At 38.9% G+C, this 21,764-nt stretch overlaps 1 protein-coding gene across 7 annotated transcripts in view; it reads left to right on the top strand.

Annotated features, from left to right (window-relative positions):
- The first annotated feature begins 235 nt into the window (after positions 1-235).
- LOC108873070 (inactive dipeptidyl peptidase 10) overlaps positions 236-21,764 on the top strand; it is a 57,474-nt gene continuing 35,945 nt past the window's right edge. For 3 of the 7 annotated variants that reach the window (XM_018661155.2, XM_018661153.2, XM_018661158.2), the window contains exon 1: positions 236-608. In XM_018661155.2, coding sequence (XP_018516671.1) covers positions 549-608 — 60 coding nt within the window. In that variant the 5' untranslated portion in view covers positions 236-548. Of the gene's footprint in view, positions 609-16,904; positions 17,033-20,380; positions 20,486-20,577; positions 20,716-21,764 lie in introns of those variants that run through there. The other 4 variants (XM_018661161.2, XM_018661159.2, XM_018661156.2 and 1 more) reach the window with 4 other exon arrangements.

Genomic DNA, 21,764 nt, shown 5'->3' on the forward strand with positions numbered 1-21,764 from the left:
CTTTTCAGGCGAACACTAAACCCCCTGCTGTAAGATGCTTTGAATACAAGCGTCAAAGAAATGCTTTAAATGTTAAAGCTGAAAACCAAACGCCTGCAATATCTTTGCCTCCAGCAAATTTGCATTCTGATCAAGAAACGTCCTCGTATGTGGGAGGCACTGGCAAACGTCCTGGTTTATGAACTGTCTGTCAGCTGCATATGAAGCAGCAGCACATACTTGCTATAGAGGGAAGAAAGAGGGGGGAGAGAAGAGAGGGAGGGACTGCGCTTTAAATGTGGCATTCAGACCATTTTCTGCAAGAGAGAGAAACACAGGAGGGAAAACAAATTCTGTAATTTTAATGTGTCGCCTTGGGGTGAAGCTTCATTAACAACGAGGAAGAGCTTTTGCCAGCCTTCAGTTTTCAACAGCGAGAAGCAGCCGGGGGAAGTCGCAGGGAAAACTTCAAGACTGAGCTGCTAGGAGTCTGCGACTGACAGCCAGTGCCACGGATTATATCCTGATATCCTGTGTTTCAGGTAAAGGAGCATTCTGCCAAAGTGAAGATGAATCAAACTGCATCCGTCTCTCATCAGATCGAGTGTCAGCCGGCCAAGGATACCAAGGTAGGACTGATTTCTTAATGATGTGGTTTGTTTCTCATCCCCATTTTTTCCACTTTTTATTGTCACTGCACCACTCTTCTTCTTTGAGTTCACTGACAGTTTGGACCGTGCTTTTAAACAGCAGGCACTTTATTTTAGCTTCCACTCTCTCTCAACAATTCATCTTGTATTTCTACCAAAGCTTTTAATCAATGGTTTGATGCAGAATGCTTCTCAATAATTCAGGTGTTGTCAGCAATAACTGCCAAACAAAGGTGAATATTTTGGTTTTTTATGAAAGTCATGTCAAGTTTATCTGCATGAGGCTTTAGCATATAATCAAACAGCTTTATACAATGATGAATAAGACAGAAAATGAAAATGCAACAGCTCTCTCAACCTTACACCCTCACTGTATAGAAGATCTATTTTTCTCACTTAAAAATGACCTATTATCTTATAGAGGCCTGTCCAGAAGAGACTATCCTCCTGTGAAACTTGAGTCCATGGGTCATTTATTATGACCCACAGTTACGTCTACCTAGTGGCTGTAGCAATTATGATGGTAACACAGTAGATGACATAGTAAAGAGCTGAAGTCCACATCAGGAGGAGGTTGTGGTGGATGGATGGGTTAATAAAACACTGGACATCCAGTTGTCTTTGTAGTTTATTCAATCCACAACCAGTTTTTGTCCATGATGACACCCCGTTTAATTCATTACGTTTATTTAATTACGCTGTTTTTTTCCTCTTATAAACTTTATCCAGTCTTTGGAGACCTGAAGTATGTTCTGCCACCAAGATCAAACACATTGTCGTTAATACCAATAACTCAAGAACGTAGTAGAAACTTTACAACTTTAAAACATACTTTATACAACAGGTACAACACGCGGAGCAGATAATCTGATTAGATTCTCGAGCACATCACTGCATAAATTTGCACGTCAAAGAGGGAACTGTGCCTCAACTGGCTAAAGCTAATGCATTCATACTGATACCAGATATGTAACAAACATAGACAAACACATTGGTATGAAAAATCTTTGCTAATTAATGCACTAATTGGCTTAATTAGGAGGAAACTGATTTTGCTTGTGAACACAATAGATCAAGATCAATACATAGTGGAAACTTGATACTTACTCCGTATGGAGTAGATGATCTGATTAGATTCTGGTGTCTTGCTGCATAAATTTGCATATTAAAGGCACAGTGTGTAGGATTTATATGGATTACAATATTCATAATTATCTTTATGTTAGTGTATAAGCACCTGAAACTAAGGAACACTGTATTTTCATTAGCTTATAATGAACCCCTCATATCCACATAGGGAGTAGGTCCTGTTGTTACACTGCCATATTTCTACGGTAGCCCAGAACAGACAAACCTGGCTCTTGAATGGGCCTTTTGCATTTTTGATTTAGGAATTATAAATATTAAAAGATTCTTAATGATTCAGTGCCTCTGTATGCTAAAACGAAGCTCCATAAGATTTAAAACAGCAGCGTCTTCAACATATATGCATAGATGCAGCAGGTTTCTAACAATTAAAACTTAGTAAGTATTAAAATACTTAATAACGCATACACAAATTTTTCTAAAACTTACAATAAAAGAAATGAAGGCACTGCGATTGTTAGTACGTCAGCGATACTGGATGATCAAAGTGGAGGTGTGATTTCTGTGACCTCCCCGTGTTTAAAGGCTGATAATACAAGGCCGAGACGCAGTGACAGCAGCTAGTGGAATAAAGGCTCCAACATTAAAGAGCTTCATTACTGCTCGCAGTTTATGCAAAGCGGTTCTTAGCTGCGAGCAGATCCCTCAGACAGCGAGAGACGAACAGCCAAAGTATAATCCCGTACAATCCTGTGCTGCTGTAGCCCCACAGCAGCAGGATGGGAGTAATCTGGCAGGAGGTGGCTTCGATAAGAGCTGCAACTTATGCACAGAGAGAACAAGTATTTCCTTAGATACATGAGATCTAACGCTTCTCGTGTTGTTTCTGCACTTTTTATCCACCAACGATCTGGTCCAGCATTGACTTTACAACCTTAACAAATCACCAAAAGGACATGACAACAGTAAAAAATGACCGTGGATGCATTGTTGCTTTTCATTTGCATTATTTAGCCTGAGTGGTTTTAATTGTGTCATAAATCATAGCTCAGTAATCCAGCCTGGTTTTAGCTGCTTCATAAATAAGCTGCTGCCTCTTGGGATACAATATGAAAATTCTGCTGATGCTTAAGGAGAGATATAGATATAGATTTTGGATTTATTAGTGTGATTTTGTGCCTTGTAGCTGATACTGGGGAGATACAGTAACCCCCTCTGGTAAAAAAAACAAACAAAAAAAAAAAAAACAGTAAAAAAAACAGAAAGAAAGAGAAAGAAAAAGGTATGAAAACTACTTGAAAGGGCTGTAAAAGTTTCCATACAGGATGTGTTGGTCCGTCCACCCACACACAGGACAGCCACCGAGGGGGAATTCACAGCCCTAACAGAGCAGCTGCAGTGACCCTCTATTCATGATCGACAGACGGCTTTACTGCACGTCAGTCATCTCACTCTCTGTGCAGTCTCAAAGCAAAGGTGCTCCGGAGGCGAGAAATCTAAACATAGGCATCAGCAAAACAGAAATCAGAGAATATAAACTGATTCAGATTTAACCAGGGACATTAAATATGCATATAGGCACTGCTAACATCTTTTTCAGTATCTCTAAAAGTGTCTGGCAGTTGGATCTATACATTTATTAGAAGGCAGCTGTGTTTGAGTGACTTTACGGTTTTATACGAGGGCTGCAATTAATCTTTTAGTCAATAAAATGTCAATAAATAGAGAAAAATGTACATTTATTGTATTTAAATGCTAAAGCCCTGGCTGGCTGGGGGAAGTAACATAAAAACCATTTGCTCAGTGGTTTGTAGCAAAATCATGAACTTTCTAATGAACCAAGATAGACTGCGTACACAACCAGAATACAACAATAACAGAACAAAGATAACAAAGACTCCACTCAGGAGCTGGACTAGGAGGAAAATTAAACAAAGTAAAGAATTAAAACTCCAATCAAACCTAACCAGGACACAACTGAAGTAGCAGCCCTAAGGTAAATGTGGCTACACAACAAAAAAACCTAGCAAGGTGTGTGAATGAGTGTGAAACTAAACCAAGGCCCGGTTATCTCAACCAGAGCAAAGGCAGTTCAGCAGAGGAGGAGCGGAGGGCCGGCCTACAAAAGATCCCACCAATCCCAGGCCAGAGCTCACACAGCCCAATTTGCATAAAACAGAAGTTAAAACAGCTAGCCACAAAAAGAATCTGGAGTTTACAAGGGCCTCAACGCTGTTCAAAATGACAAAAATATCCTATTTATGTTGATATAAAATGGAAAATGAAAATGAAAATTGTCAAACTGAGAAGCTAGACCAGTAAATATCTCTTGCCAAATGATTAAATTGTCATAAATTGTCTGACTGATTGATGAATCTACTGATTGTTTCTGTCCTATCTCCTGATAAGAGCTCTTTACAGTCCTTCCCCAGCAGTGGTGATAGTTTCCTCTGTCATTTTTGAATTGAAATAATCATATTTAACCACTTTCCTCTAATATGTAACAGAGAGTGTAGATGGAGGCAGGTCAGATGTGAATCTGATATGCTGGAGGGTTTATTATATATCAATATAAAGCTTTTACATGAAATGTGAGACCATGTCTGTAGTTTAACTGTGATCCTGATGAAGTGTTATGTCCATATGGTTGGTTGTGGGGTATAAATTTAACCCTCAGAGCTGGGTCAAGTCAATAAGTTTGACTTTATGAATGTGTTTATTATATTGTAGTGGAACAAAATGTAAACAGCGGCTCGTCTTCCTTCATTTAAAGGAGATGTTGTACTGTTTTTTTTGTCATTACGGTAATCACTCCCTCTACATCTCCTCATTTTCAGTCGCTGCTTGGTTGTTGCTAAGTAACTTGTTAATCCAGGACATTTTTATCATATATATATATATATATATATATATCAGTCAAATCCCATTTGCACAGGGTCAGGAGAGTGGGTGTGTGTTCATACACCAGAGTTTGCAGTGAGTCAGTTGCAGGAGGGCCACGCATCACTTTTAAATGACAAGACGTTCTTGCCGTTCATCTTCAGAGCTTGCGTTGACACCTTCAGTGAGCTGTTGACATTGAGAAGTCTGATTCTTGTTATCATTGAAAACATCTAAAACTTTTATCAGTCTCACCTTGAACTCAAAGACTCACAACACAGCAAACAGATAAAAAAAAACTAACTCAGTCATTTGTCAAAATTCAATAACAAGTGCAGACTATTCACTATTAGGATACATTATGGAATAATTAACAGTTTTAATTATGTTTCTCATCCAACTAGAGGGATTTTGTCTGTTACTAAACCACATTAATTTGGTGCTAATAAACTCCATGTCTCTAATTTCTCCTCACAAATAATTGCTTAATTTTCTGTCAAATTTAACCTCTTCAGGCAGCTAATGAGTATTCAAGTGAAATAATCTGAGGATTTCTGATGTGACTGTTTTAGCCTCCTTTATCGAAGCAGTTTGATGGAAGATTGATAACACTTTGATTTCAGTATGGTCCACACACAGAGCAAAACATTTAAACCAAAACTTGGGTTTCAGTCGACACAGCTCAGAACCTGCACTGAGCTGAACTCCTCAAGCCTGAAACCTGTGAAAGTGAACAGACTGCCGTCATAACAGAGTTTAAACAGTCCGATCACACTCAAAAATCACTGAATATTAACATTAGCCCTGTGTCGTCACTGCCATCTGTTACCGTGGAGATGGACACGGGAGTAAAGAAGCTCGGCAGCACGTGAGCGGCGGAGGAAGGTGACTAATCCTCTCCTCATCAGTCTTTACTGCGCTGAAGATGCTCATAAACATGTCATTAACATGTTGAACTCTGAGCGATGATATGCAGCAGCAGCTAATTTTACCAGCTCCCACTCACTCAGTAAAGCTGCTACACCTAAACAACATTATCATGCACGTGTTGAACGCTTTGCTGCCTGTGTCAGTGAATAAAGGCAGAAAGGAGCCCTTTGGGTTTCTGCTGCCTGAACAGATTCATGAGTTTAGACTTACAGAAATAAGATTTGTTGTTCAGAAATCCTAAATGCAGAGCAGAGCTGTTTGCACAGCCTACACTGTTATCTTGTGAAAGCCAGGCTGTGTGTGAGATGAAGAGCCGCACTGCCAAGTTTCTGACTATGTAACGCACAAGAATATCATCATTTCAAACCGAGGCAGAGTGACAGAGAACAAAACTGTGAATTACTATGTCACATAATCTGAACCAAATATTCACTGTTGTACTAATGCTGCAACAGGTATTACACCTACTGGATTCAGCAACCACAACAACTGCACTTAAATATTTATTTATTACACTTACTCGTCACATTTCTTTTGTTTTTTCAGTCCTGTTTGTTTTTATTTTACACTAAAGACCCTCAAGATAATCTTCTGCATGTGTACATAGTGTAAATTAGTCATATTCACTTATCATTAATAGTCTTTATTCTCTTTATTTAGTCAGTTTGGCCTTCTCGTTGTTTCTCCTCTCATGTCTTATTGTGATTTATGTGAAGCAGCTGCTCTCTCAGGGAAACAAATATTCACACACATTAATCATGTTTTTGTGTACAGTCTTTATTCAGATAAAGTTTTGAATGTTCAAAAGTCATAAATTCTCATACCATCTTGTCCCTCATTAATCAGCTCTCTAAGGTTCAGTATGAGACTGATCTACAGTGCTTTTCACAGCAAAAACAACATATTAATCCTTCAAGACAGTTTATATGTTTTGAACTAAATTATTACAAAAGTTTTTAAAATAACATTTTAATCAGTTATTCTACAATCCATAGAGGCTTCTATTACTACTCTACACTTTTATTTTAGCTATATGTATCACAACCAGTACTAATATTTCTGCTACTATGACTACTATAGTAGCATTGTTACTTCTGTGATTACTACTTTGCCTGCTACTACTACTCCTAAATTACTGTATGGCAGCATAACAGTGGACAGATTAACCAACCTCTAGTGATAGAAAATGCCCATGTGGAGAAATTTCTATGGAATTTGCACAGGTTCCATCTGTAAGACAAGTAATGCAGGATGTCTTTAGTTGTACATATTCAAAGAACTAAATTTCAATTAATAAATGCCCAAAGACAAATTAACACACAATAAATCTGCAGCTTTTGATGGCTAGATAATGGACAAGAAACAGAGTGCATACAGTTGTGTATAGATGAATGCAAGTCTATTTTTTGTCACTAGAGGGCAGCCTTACACAAATAATAGAAAAGCAGGAAAATGCAGGTTTCCCTCTTACAAAGCCTGATGCTTCTACACCGTGTTATTCTGATTTTATCTCAGTGATATTCTCACATTATATTCACACAACAGACACATGCAAATGCAGGCTCGTTTGAGTTCACCCCATCAAATCCAAGGATCCATTCAAACCCTGACAATAAACCAAAAAAACAAAGCTTTAGTTTTTATACCTGCTACATGCTATTCACCCATATTCACCACAATAACCTGCATGACCTCGCCTAAGTGACAGAGCTGTTCTTTTATCTGATATGCTCTTGTCCTTGTTGCACATTTACTTTGAGGTGGTTTATTTTTGGGTCAGTGAGTCACACCATGGCTCATATGGCGCCATGAGGAATAATCTCAGGTTAGACTGCTCTGAAATATAATTGCCCAAAATCAAGGTCACTGCTACAAAGGCAGCAGCCAAAAGCAGAAACTACTGTATTTCTCTTCACCTAAATAACAGCTGCTAAACTCAGGTATGTAACAAAATAGCAGATCTGGAGACGGGGGGATGTGTACACAGGAAATTCAAGGACAAAATCTAGAAGCCAAGTTTACTGCTTTTATTTGCAGATGTCCTCATGCGAGCTGTCTTGATATGATTTAATATAAATTAAAGCAACAAAATGTTATATGTTATATGTTAAATTATACAATTGGTGATGAGTTTTTGCCCCAAAACATAAGAAATCTGAGTTTTTCTTGCAGCTATGAACACACAGCTAATAACTATCATTAGCACTTTAAGCATTAATCACTGAAAACAGCAGGAACGTGCAGGTACCAGATACATGCTGTTATAACAACACCTTCACCCTCATTATTGTTTGTCACCTGAAATGATCATTATTTTGGAAAAGTTTCGCAGGCCTGGCACAGTCACAGAACATTTACTCCTGAACTGATTAATTAAGCTTAAACAGGAATGAGAAGATAATCAGATTTACAAACACAAATTAATGCATTTGAAGTGAAATTATAGTGAAAGTCTTTGCCATACTTGTGACTAATGTTTCTGTCAGTTACGTGTGAAGACAAATACAGAGGAAACTGGAAGAAGACCAGGCAGATGTTCAGTTAATTGCTACTGGCAGCCAGTCACAGTTGGTCCAGTATTTAGCTGAATTAAAAAAACACTGAGGGAAAGACGGAGATAAGGAAGGGCTGAGCGGCTGAGCTGTGACGTCTCTGACTAATAAAAGCTTTTCTCTTAATCAGTAATGAACTCTGTGATCCACGACTTCTCTCCAGGTGTTAATATGGGAGGTTAGAGGGTGAAAAATGAGTGTGTGTGGAGATGTAAAATAATGAGCTCTTGTGTTTTCATCCTGTAGCTTCAACTGTCTGAACTCATGATTAGTCCAAGTTGTTTTACTGAGCTAGTTTGAAATTTTGGGAAATCAGATGAGAAGATTGATACCACTCTCATGTTTGTCCAGTAAATTTGTTCATATTTATTTTAGTAGAACTCAGGCTAACGTAGTGTTAGCTTTAGGACTGCAAACAGAGGGAAACAGCCAGCCCGACTCTGCCTGTACTAAGTTAACCAACTGTTACTCAGATCTTTGAGCAGCGAGCTCAGGAGTGTAATGGGTAAAGTTTGGATTGTAGGAGTGCATTGTCAAATCAGTGGAGTACAACCCACCAGGTTAGGTCAACGATAACATTATTATGTTTCAGAGTTTACAGTTTGCTTGTATGTGCCTTTATCATGTGAGCTCATCTTTGGTTTTTGGTTTAGAGAATCTGCCGTTTAAACCTGCATGTTGGTCTATTCCTCTTTGTCTCTCTGGCTTCATTTTAGCAATGCTGCTGTATTCCCAGATCTCAGCAGTTATTTTGGAGAGTTGAATGTTATCATAATGAATACAAATGATGACTGATGGGCCATGAAAATAATACCCAAGTAGTAATAAATGAGAATTATCAATTTTATCATGTATTATGATAAAAAATGTAACTGCTAACAGCTTGTTTTCTTAGTGTGGTGAACACTAAAACACCAAAACCACACAAACATGATCTGTCAGTTATTGGTTATGTACCAAATCGACATGTTTTTGAATGAACGTTGAATGTTAACAATAAAGAAGGGATTATAGGTTTGTTTATCCGAGCAAATGATGGCGAGTAAAGAATCAATATTTTTTAAAACTTTCTTTCTCTTTGAAACCCACTTTAGCCTGATTCTCCTTTTAACACAGAAACCGAATCAATTCAGCTTGTTGGGCCTCAGTGTCACCACCAGACAAACTCCCCCCGACACAGAATTAGATTATCAGAGTAACGATGCCAAGTGAAACTAGGTTGACTGATTTCACTTATGAATGACACCATTTTTTATGTAGTAAAATCAGAACACAGGGGTTTTGAGTGTGTGCACGAGTGTGTGCCAGACGGCTGTTTACTCTGAACAGAAAAGCCAGACAGACACGGTGGAGGAAAGAGAAGGAGAACAGCCTCTTTTACTTGCTTATTGTTGCTGGTTTTTGACTCCATTGCATTGCACAGCTAATGCATTTTTTAGTGTTTTTCGGACAACGCTGCCCATTTCTGAGTTTGTGAAAACAGTTGGATTCGCAGGAGGGGAGAGCGTCTCGTTGCCTGAGTTTGATTCCCTCACAGTTCAGTGTTTTGACTGGAGAGACGTCAACATGATGGACCCGGAGCTCAGGTTCCTGGAGGTGAGGCGTCAGTATGCTCATTTATAGAAGCTACAACACTGTGGTTCTCAAGGAAAGAGCTGAATGAGTGATATAACACGCGGGCCTTCAGGATATTATAAACCAAATCTGAAAATTTCTGTCTTAACTGGAGAATATTTAGGTAATTAATAGTTAATAAAGTGCAGATATATAATCAAATGTTTGTTATATGTGCAGTTTGATACCGGGTTGTTTGTGATGAGGTGACAGACCTTCATCACAGAGAGTGACGTGAATGTTTTATCATAAAGTCCCAGGAGTGCTTGCTGCCTACAGGGAGAGTCAAGTCTCTGAAAAACAGCCCCTCTGGGACTCAAAGTGTGTCAGGACTCAGATTATTGTTGTAAGCATGAGTGATGAATGAGCTGCAGAGTGTGTTTCTCTGAGATTTCAACGCAGGATGTTGGGTATATGGTGCAGAGTTTTTTAGCCAATGGAAAAAACTGAGTAAAAGAGACAAAGCTATTACATAGTTCACATCCCATTAAGTACTGAGGTAAAGTTAGTGGACCAAAACAAAATGAGCTGTTTCTTACTCGAACCAAGTAGTGAAAGCTGAAGTTATTTATCTGGATTTTAGGGGAGAAATTACATCAGTTGATGGTTTAAATCTGGTATCAAAGGCTTCTCCACATGATATTAGGAAAATGTTATAAAAATTATTGACATTATTTTGGTAAAACTGTGACTAAAAATTGGCCTGATTTCCTCCATTAATTGTTTAGTTAGTAGAATGAATGTCAGAAAATGATGAAAAACATCCATCACGGCTTCATGAAGGTGACATCGTCATATTAGGGCTGCAGCTACTGATGATTTTCATTATTAATTATGTTTTCAATCAATCAATTAATAGTTCAGTCTATGAAACATCAGAAAATATTCAGTTTACAAACATCTAGCAGATGAAATACATGAAAGCAAAGTAGAATATTCAAAGTAATTTAATTTAATACGTATGTACGTATTAAATTAAAGTACGTATGCTATTACAGGACTATGTTTCTTTCATGGAACAATGCCACTGATTCATATGGAATATGCTGGTTTTTAGAGGCTCTTTCTCAGGTCATCTTGGGTAAACCAGGTCCAATCAAAGACCCAGTGTCATATTAGGTCTAACCCAATCTCCAGCCAAAGGTTATTCTAGAGAGCCATTCCTGGTTTGGATCTCACAGAAGATTTCTGCATTCAAACACTTGAACTAATATGATTTCCGAGTCTCTCCAGCCCAAAGTGTCACATGGTTAAACCCCACCGGTAAAATTCACCGTCTTTCTTTGGATTCTCGGTCGACTGAAACCCAACCAGGGCCTCGGGCTGGTTAATGAGAACTGCACACTTGGTCAGTCAGTAAACCTTGACCTACTTTTTTCTGGGTCAAGGTAGTGGATTCAGTTTTTCCTCCACAACCACTGCTTGGTTTTGTATCTAATCAAGTCGTCCTCAGCACTATGTAAGTGTCTAAAAGCTGCCTGGTTGTTTATGGCCTTGATTCATCAGATGGCCCAGTTTGCCTAACTCATAGTTATTCAAGCTTTTCATAGCTATCATGCAAAAACAAGTAATTTTGGTTATTTATTCTTGATCCAAAAAGCTCACTCTTTCATTTATGCACCGCTGAGCTCTGGAAATCTCACGAAATCCATGTGTATAGATTAAAATATCCATGTGTATCGTCATGGAGATGACTAATATGTTTTTGCAGGTACATGGCTTTTATCTGCCAGTAGCACTACACTCCCACTCGCAGCTTACTGTCTTTGTGCCTGTGCTGTTTGTAATTTTGCATTTCTATAAGTGGATATTTAGGCCTCGGGGAGATTTGAAGTATTCCCACAGTTCAGAGTTTAAGGCCCCGTCTGCTGCAGAACACAGGGAAATATAAATTACTATTCAAGGAGGAGACTTTAAAGACTGAGTATGGCATTTTTTTATTGGGGGTATTTACAGGTTCGACCTTGAGTAAATTTCCTCCCTGTATGACTTTGAAGACAACCTGGGAAGATGGAGTGGTAGTCATGTAATTCTGTTGGCTTTCTGTTTTCTTTCTGAGAAACTGGAGGAAAAACAATTAGAGACTTCTCTGTCTCCAAGTGTCTAAGTGAAGGACGCTGTTACTTTTCCACTGGGACCTGTGGGTTGTGGGGTGGGGCCTCCATGGATCCCACATCCCTCAGATGCTCAATCAGATTGGGATCTGGGGAGTTTGGAGGCCGTGGCTCTTTGTTGTGTTCCTCAAGCCTTTTTATGAGCAGTTTTTACAGTGTGGGTTGTGTGCTTGGTCTACAACGTTTATGTTGGTAGTAGGTGTCAAAGTAACGGCCAGATGAATGTCAGGACCCAAAGTTTCCCAGCAGAATGTTGTATTGTAACATTATTCACTTTCCCAGAGAGAAGTAGTGAAACACTTTTCCTCAGTATTCTGTGACTTCAACCTGCTCTTATCAGGACTTTGCCTCAGAACCTTCTGGGTCAATTAACCCACTTAGGAGTCTTCCTTATCAAAATCATACTTTCCCACCAAACCTCAGTGGTACCAAACATGGAGCCCTGCAGGTTTCCATCCTGGCAGCAGGTTAATTACATTCACCTGGCATCCCAGGTGTAAATCAGTCCCCAATTAGACAGTGGGAGTGAAACCCAGAAGGGTTTAGAGATTGGAGAGCGGGAGGAATCTCAACTGTTTTGGCTCATGACCCATTAAAACAAAGTGCTGCCTTTTCACTGCCTCTGGCTCCAGCTGTGAAGTGTTTGGAGCTGCTGATTGAAATATTCAATTTTCTTGTTTTCTGATCCATTTCGATGTTGATCCCAGTGTTTAAAAGGTTTGTATGTCTTGTAAAATTAGTTTTGACAAAGGCAAGAAAAGAAAAATTCTCAGTCTCCATGTTAACAATGATTCCAGCAGAAGCATGGATATTGTGTGCACAGTTTTAGACAGAAAAGACATGAAGGCTGGTGCACAAACATACAGTATTTATGCGAGGAGAATGCAAACATGCAGAAATGCTGGAACTAGTAATGCATGTGCACACACAAACACAGATGCACAAATTAGCTTGTGGTTTGGAAAGACTGTGGAGAAGATTTCAGCCTTGGGGACATTAGTGAACTTCCCAAGCACCAGCAGAGGTCAGAGAAAGAGAGAGAGAGAGAGAGAGATCATTTCCATGTGGTCTCAGATTCCACCTGTTAAATATTTAATGGGGAAGGGAAGAGAGTCCAACCCCAAACTTTAAGGATCTTTTCCACCCTCTTCCTCTGTTTCTGCCTCTTTTCTTTTTCACTCCAACCCTTCTTATCTTCCCTTCATGCACAACGTCCATCATCCTCAGCCTCTCTCTCCCTCTCTTGCTTTCCTCTGAATGTTCAGTCTGTGGCCATTTTCTTCCCTCGCTCCACGCTTGTTGACCTCGCACCTTTCCCTCCGCCTTCATCCGAGCACGAACACTGCTCATTCAGTTTCCATCAATCGCGCACACACACTTGTGATACTGCACATCTCGTGTTTGTAACTCACTGCTATCATTACTTAACCTCTGAAGATCTCAGTTCTGAATTTAAAGATGCATTAGGCTCTAGAGAGGCACTTAGAGATAATGGTTCGGAAAAGATGAAGTTAGAGGATGAGCTCAGCTCATGTTTGCATGATTGTCCAGTTTTGATGCTTTATGCCAAATAATGAGTGAATGATATGAAGATACAGCAGAGAGGAAATGCAGTGTGTTATATAAGCTGATAAAATGGCAGTATTTTTAGATTAAAATGTTGCTCTGTGCTACTTTTTCTTTTACATCTGGACCAAGCCTGATTCAAAAACATCCAAATGTCACCTCTTGCCTTTGAGATGAATATTGATGATGCCTGTTTATTTCAATGGAAGAAAACTTTTAAGTATTTTATATCTTAAGCAGTGAAATTAGTTACAACTGTGAGTCCAGATTAGTCTCTGTAGCAACATACAGCAGGCATCCACTTACTGGAAAATCCCAGACTCTTAAGGAGGAATTATAGCAACTTAGTGCTGCACTTCCATGAAGTGTGGTGACGCTCAAGAGACAGATTTTAAAAAGATCCTAACTTTTAATCCCTAATATGGGTCAAGCTCCAAAAGCACTGGATCCTACATTCCCCAGTACCCTTAATTCTGACATTAAAGAATCATCAATTCACCTCACACCAACCTCTGTCACTGATCAGAAGGACTGGCAGAGCTCGTCTACTGACTGCACAAGTGTCTGGCCCAGCCTACCTGCTGCATGTAACTGACACATATAATAATGTCACATGTTTCCAATAAAGAGGGGTAAGCTAGTGAATCAGAGCGGAGATCCAACAGAAATTTCAGCTGACAACCTAATCAATCATCACACTGCAGGCAGGGAGAGCAAAACTGCTTTGTCACGGCTGTCTTTCTGACTGTAGAACAAAGCCTTTAACATAAAGATAAACCTAACCCTGAGCCTTATCTTAACCCTTACAGCTGCTGTCCAATCACAGGTCAGCAGCTTACAATTTTCCTTATCATATGTACCCGGGCCAGCTCTGCCCTGTAGCACACAAAAACAATGCTTTTCTTTATTTTCATGTCTTCTACATGCATTCTCAACATAAGCATGCTAACTTGTTGCTGGGGACGTGTTGCTTTGTCACAGCAGGGTATCTATTTTTGTCTGCCACTGTTTAAAATTGAGGACCCATCGTTTAGAAAATTGCTGTGCTTTTCAAGCGGGAAATCTGCAACTGAGCTCCAGAATGGGAAGATTGGCAGGCCTGGCAACGGTAGCTAAGGGGCCTTAGGCTATTCTCAAATTGAGAAACAGGTTTTTGTCGTTTTTCAGTCTTTGAGAGAGAATTTTTTTTGTCCTCATAAGTATACACATATACCCATTATACACACACACATATACACACACACGAAGAGACACCTATCTGCAGGCTGCTTTGTCTTTTAACATCTACTCCTCCATCTTCATTTGTGTGTGCTTTTTTTCCCTTCATTTTCCTCCCTCCTGTTATGGTCATTATTTTTAGATGGGGTGGTGGACACAGTGTGTGTGAGTGTGTGTCGATGGGGTTTGTGTCTTCGGGGGCTTTCTCTGTGACACCTATCAGTTTGCATTCAGTCACTTGGCAGCAGGAAAGGCCAGCTGGTTACTGATCTGCTCGATTGTCTCGCTTCATTTTCCTCTGAAGGGATTTTGGATGAAGCCTCGGTCCGATGACACGCCGAGCTGTAATCCTATAATTTATTTCCGAGGGATATTCTAATACGAGATATCACAGAAGGGCTCTTAGTCCCTGAAGTGATACTGTAGGAATAGTAGAGTGACATCATCAGAGGTAAAAATACCGCAAAGTGCTACACACAGTCACACTGTAACTCCTTATGGGAATATTACACTGCCTTAGTGATACTAATTCACATGAAAACTACAAATACCAATAGTTAGCACAGAAGTCTGTGTGTTGCTTTTGCTGTCCGGCTGAAGGAAGAGGATCAGTGTGTTACTGTTTTACTGTATCAGGGTTAACAGTATCATATATGTGGTTACTGTAAACTTACAGCTTGGTGTTAGAGAGATACCTAAACTTCTGCAAAGATCGTAATTTTAATTTAATCAAGGCATGCTTTGCATAATTTGTCAGCAAAACAGATTGCTAATTAAATCTCCCACACGATTTTTAGTTAAATTAATGACTAAACTAATGACTGAGTTCAAGTTTTTAATTTCATGCTGCAGCTTTAATTAAAATGAGAGGTCATAATATGGCTGTTTGATATACTGGCCTTGGGACCTGAAGTAAATATTTAAAACTTACTGTCAGACTATGTCACATTTGTAATATATATATATTTTTTAATATGACACATTTAAGAGGCACATTTTTGGGGAAAAACCTCCAACATACCACCTGTATATAACATGTAACAAAAAATATAAAAGGCAATGCCATCAGTATTTTTATTCAAACATAATGGAACATGTCACAGTTTACTGAATGTGAATAATCCATCACTGCAAACTAGGTTTTACAGTAGCATAAGCTGCTGTAACTTTGTTAGTGTTCATTAGCTAATGGCAAGATGACATCTGATACAGTAATAAAACACATAGATTTAAAATATGTTCTGTTCTTAAAAGAAATGAAATAATGGACAGTGCTGAAAAAAATGGTTGAACTTTGTTGTTGACCCCTGCTGTGTAGGAAAGGGCAAGCATGATGTGATTTTCAGCACCATGGACAACGCAACATTCACTCAGGTTCCACTGAACAGAGTAACAAATTCAGGACCATGGACAGAGCTATAGATAGATAGATAGATAGATAGATAGATAGATAGATAGATAGATAGATAGGTTGATTGCTTGATCGATTAACTGGTGGTCCTATTTGCACAGCAGAAATTGTGGACATGGACCTTTTCAAGTTAGCCAGAAATATATAAAGTGACACCGGATGTTGGTATTAGTTATAAAAATAAAAGCCTATGAAAAAACTGGATCAAAACTGGATCTCATTTTCCATGATGTGAATTTGAGAAAGTGCTCATACTGCAGTATTCTCCTCCAAAACAGGTTTGTACTCAACATATATAGTCAAATAGCCAATCACAATCTGCAACTATCTATGCCTTTTAAGCATAAATGTTAAAAAATTCACTGGTACAGCTTTTTGTTAGATTAAATAATTGTAAATGGTATATTTTTGGGTTTGAGACTGTTGACTTGATGTCATTTTTGGATCTGAGAAATTATAATGTGCACTGTTTATTCATTTGTGACATGTTTTAGACAGAACAATATATTGACTGATTAATTAAGATTATTTGCTGATGAAAATAATTGTCAGTTGCAGATGTAATACACAAAACATTCATACTAATAAGCCAAGGACACGAGGAAAACAAAAGACAAAAACAAATGAAAAAAGCAACTGCAAAGAAAACAGCAAAGAGAATCATAAAGTACAAGGATGATGAGGTAAACTTAGAGTAAAAATGGCAACAGTGGAGACCTAAAACTCTGACAAACATATGAAATACCAGATGAAAACAATACTAAAAATTCGAATTGAAATCACGACACAGATATAGCTGTTGCAGCTTGTGAATTTACCTTTATTTTGAAAATCATAGCGGGAAGTCGCCCTCGTTTTGATCCACGCCAGCTTGACGCTCCTTGCTGCTAAATTGACGCGCCGACAGGTCTGGATGTTATTACCGGGGGGAGCCGCTGTACTCAGGCTGAGGAACGAGACTGTGGCTCGGGTACAATGACAGCGTCCAAAGACCCGACCAAGAAGAAACCGAAAGAGGCGCAGCAGGATGAGGTACAAAGAAAAGAACTGATTTATTGTTGTTTTTTTTTCAGCTGTGAGGAGATAAATCTGCTCTGTGAGGACAAGGCGACTGTCAGCCTGTGCTAAATGTTGGAAGGACAGTGTGGGAAAACTGTGGTTACTAGATGCGCTTTGCTGGTGCTTGCCTCGAATATTACAGGATTAGTAAATGGAAACAGTAGAATAAAAAATAACAAAAATATAATACAGTAAAGTAGAGTAAGGTCAATGCAACAACTCACAGTCACGACAGGAATATTGTACATTTTCTCTGATCTCTTGTGTTGCATGCAAACATTCATTTTGAGCTGATTTAATGGCTGTGACAGGTGATTTCTTTTCTCTGGCTGATTGTAATTGATGCACAAACTGTATATGAGAATTACAGTCAGGACACAGTGAGTAGAAGTGATTGTCTGTCTCAGTAGTTCCCAGTTTTCCACACCAAAGTTGTGATTCTTGTCTTCAGGAAGTCAGATTTTTGATCCTTTGCGGAGTGTTTCTTGTCGTCATTGTGCATGCTGTGGTGTGTGTTTGAGCAGGTGTGAGAGCAGAGGCTGTATAATCTCATATTGTGTGATGTGAGTTGCATAACAGAGGCTAGGATAGGGTACATTATCTCCCGCAGAGATAGAAGAACTGGTGCCTGTCAAGCATTAAAGTCAGACATGAGAAGACTGCATGATGAGCAGCTTCAGCTATAATCAGTCATGACCATAATTACACACAGCAGGATATTTCCAAAGCTTTGTGCACTAAATTACAATGTAAGTATACCTCATGTAGAAAATATAGAGCTGTATTACTGCTTCACTGTATGTATTACACATAAAAAACAACATTTGGAAGAAGCTCGCTACAGTTTTGTGTGTTGTTTTGCTGGTTTCCTTCAGACTCTGACATGCTTTGATACATTTTCTGCTTCCATGGGAATGTCAGTTTTTTCCTCAAGTAAATATTGAATTTTGTTTTGGGCTGAGAATCAAGCTTTATGCATTCGTTCGGTTAGTCTCACTGAGATCAAGATCTGAGAACTTGAGATTCACACAGGACTACAACTAAGGATTCATTATCTTCAGTCCAAAACACCCATCACACTTTCCTGCAGCACAAACTGACATCACAAAATGTTGTCCAGTGCCAAAAAATATTTGATTTATGAGAAGATAAGACAATTAAAAGCAGCAAATTATCAAGTTTCTAGTGTTTACACAGCCTGGCTAGCTCAGTCAGTAGAGCATGAGACTCTTAATCTCAGGTTCGAGGGTTTGAGCCCCACGTTAGCCACAGGATTTATGCAAAATTGCCTAGTGTGGGATTATCTTATCTTAGAAAATGACTTAAATGATTAATCAGTTAGCCGTCTAATCATGCAACTCATTCTCATGAAATTAGCATGAAATTTAATCTATTGATTTGTGTGCACAGGCAGAAATTTTCCATTTTTTGTAAGACTCACATCTAGAGTCCTGTGGTTAGGTTTAAGCAACAAAAGCACTTTGTTGGCTGAGAAGAAGAGAAGAAGAAGTGAGGGGTGAGAGGTGAAATGTCTTCAAGAAACCTTAAAGAAGTTCAGTTGCCTTCAACTTTAGCACTTAAGATAACCAGACATAAGTGAAACAACACTGTAGTCGCTACAAGTTGATATTTTGTTATTGTTTTTTTATTTGCTGTTCAATGTGGCACAAATCAATACATTAAATTTCACAGCTACTTAAAGTGGTGTTGCAGTAAACTCCAGTAATGTGGTGGTGAGCGTCGTATCTGATGTGTGTCAAGACTCTTGGTTTTTGGATTTGTTGTGGTGAAGATTGGTTTACACATTGACCTCTCATTGTTCGCAGAACTGACTGTATGTTTTCTTTGGCTTGTTTTTGTCCACCTGGTCTGTAAGCGAGTCTTTCTTGTTTTCCAGTTGCTCAGGTAATCTCCCAGTTTCTACTGTGTCTTTTGAGTTTTTGTAGTAAATATCTGGGATTGTATGTACTTTTCTTTCTCTTTGGTTGGTCCAGACTGATGTTTGGTTTTGAGTTTTGGACCCTTTGTTTGTTGTGTTTCTGTGGACTGTGTAGATAAATTCAGTGTGTCTGGGTGTTTATCCCATTCCTCATCATCTTTTCTTTGTCAGCCTTTTCTTTTTATTTATTTATTTATTTGGTTATCAAGGCTCAGGTTTGTGTTGGCAGGTCTGTAGATGTTTTTATGGCTCACAGAAGAAAATCAACCATCCTCTGAGTCTTTAGTTCATCGGCAGCCATGTTAAAATTGCTTATATTTGTAATTTTTAATTCCAGAGAAGTTGCATATAATGTGTTTGCTTAGTCTCATTGGAGCCCAGTAAAAAGACTGATGTATTACTGCGTCTTTATCCCATTAACCGTCTCCCTCGCTCTCCAATGCACAAACACTCGTAAACACAAACACTGACACACGGACTTGAACTCCTCGCTTGCTTTACTCTCCACTGAAGTGAGTCTGATCAACAGACTGTTGCAATGAACTGTGTCGGCTTTGCACACACAAACACAGGCACACACACACACACACACACACATGTATATATATATATATACTCTCGTACACACTCACGGACACAAACATACACACACGTAGCATGCAGAGAATTAGCTCAGAGATGTTGAACTAATACTCAGAGAGAAGTCGATGGCCCAGTGGTGTGCAAAGAAAGCTCTACCCACTGCTGTGTGTGTGTGTGTGTGTGTATGTGTGTGTGTGAGAAAGAGAGAGAGAGAGAGAGAATCATTTTTTTCTGCTTCATTAATTAACAGTTTCCACCTCACCAGCAGTTTCTAGGCACATTTGTGCCTCTCATCTTCAGTGTCTGACACATTCATTCAAAACGACTCCATCATCATAATCCCTCAACACTGAAGTCTGTACTATAATGCTATGGTTGTTCATCGATTGATCATTAACTATTGATGATCAAATAAGTGCTGGATAGATTTTTCAAGAGAAATGCCAAGAATTATCTGGTTTCAGCACCGAAAATGTATCAATCAGTGACAATGAAAATAATTGTTAGTGTCAGGCCTGTAGTATAGGTAATTCACTGTAAATATAATGTCAGTGCTCTTCAGTAGTCAGTATGTTTGAAGAACGGGAGGTATTCTGGAATAAAACTTTATTTTTAACTCATAGCTAAGAAACAGTTATATAGAATTGGTATGATCACTCAATCATCATCTTCACTTCGGTCAAATGTAATTTTGTCACCACAATTTTGATTTTGTTGATGATTTTTATTGCCATTTGGTTCTTATTTTTATACTTTCAGCCATTTTTTCTAATGGTATCAATCACTTTTTAGTTACTAATTAATTGAATTACTTGCACCTGCGAGTAGGGCAACATTTGTCGGCAGGGTTTAAAACAACTTTCATGTTAGTCGCACTTATATTTGGAAGAGAAAACAGCACTCTGGTGAGTATAAAGTTATAATAATTGATAGAAACAACTGTCAAAAGTATAAAGGGAAACCACAAGTTGTCATAAACCTGAATTTTCCTTTAAAGGCGCTGTTTTTTTCTATGGCTACAGAGCCAACGTTAGTACTGGTAGCTATCTTGACGCACCGGTGACACCGAGACGGGCTGGGGCTAGCTGCTTAGCATGCCAACGTCGGTTGAAGAAAAGAAGTGATAGAAATAGAGGTAAGGACTAACAATAACGTCTCTCCCCACCATGAGACAGCTTTTGGCGAGTAAAGGAATAAAGTTTGATGCTGAACTCGCAACGTCTCTCCTAGTCTGGTAAGCCAATAGCTGCTAATGCTAACGTTCACTGTAAAGCGCTAGCCAAACATTAAGCAAACTCCCATGTTTGTCACAACTGCTGCTAATGCTAACGTTAGCTTTTTTTCAACTCTACAATGCTAGCGACATTTTTACCGTTTAGCTACATCTACCATTCTGCCCTCCTCAAATTAGCCATTTTCTTATGCTGTATCTGTCTTGCTAAATTAGTAATGTCTGACTTTATTGACTCATTACAGAAATAGTTCAACATTTTGTAAAATATGCATAAGGTTAAATGAAAACTTTGATTCTGTTCGCATATCTGTGTGGTAAATATATAGCTGGTTAGCTTAGCCTAGCATAAAGACTTAAAACAGGGAAACAGCAAGCTAACAAAATCAGCATATTGCTGCACACAACAAAAGATGTGTGCTGGTGTATTTAGTTCAGAGAAATGCTGGTTTGAGGTGGGAAAGTTTAAATTCTTTAAAATTGTTTTTTTTTATATGGGAATATGAGATGACAGAGCTGCTTGATATCAAGATTATTCTCTTCTTTTCAACTGTTTTTCTGCTGCAATAACAAGTCACGTACCTTGAAAGCAACGTGTTTCTAACTCATCTGTCTAGTGTTGAGTGGGAGCACTTTATACATGTAAGCTGCACAGAGAAAACAAGTAGTGCTGTTGGAAAAGTTCATATTCAGTCTGACACATTTGATGTGTGAAAGAGGCTTCACACTGTCCTCCTTTATGCTTCTATGTCTCTTGCTGATGCTCTGAAGAAAGGTGAATTAAACGCCATATGACATCTACCTATTACACTTCCCTGCAGTGTCACTGCTGGAAACCTGCAAGCACACGTCCACGCCTGTTTTCTGGCCAAATCCGTGGTAGAACCAAAAGCCCTCCTTGCATCATCTTCTACCTCACTCTTTTCTCTCTGTCTCTTTCTAAAGTCTTGGCT

This window comes from Lates calcarifer, linkage group LG7_2, assembly GCF_001640805.2.
Source record: "Lates calcarifer isolate ASB-BC8 linkage group LG7_2, TLL_Latcal_v3, whole genome shotgun sequence".
In the NCBI taxonomy this organism is placed as follows: Eukaryota; Metazoa; Chordata; class Actinopteri; family Centropomidae; genus Lates; species Lates calcarifer.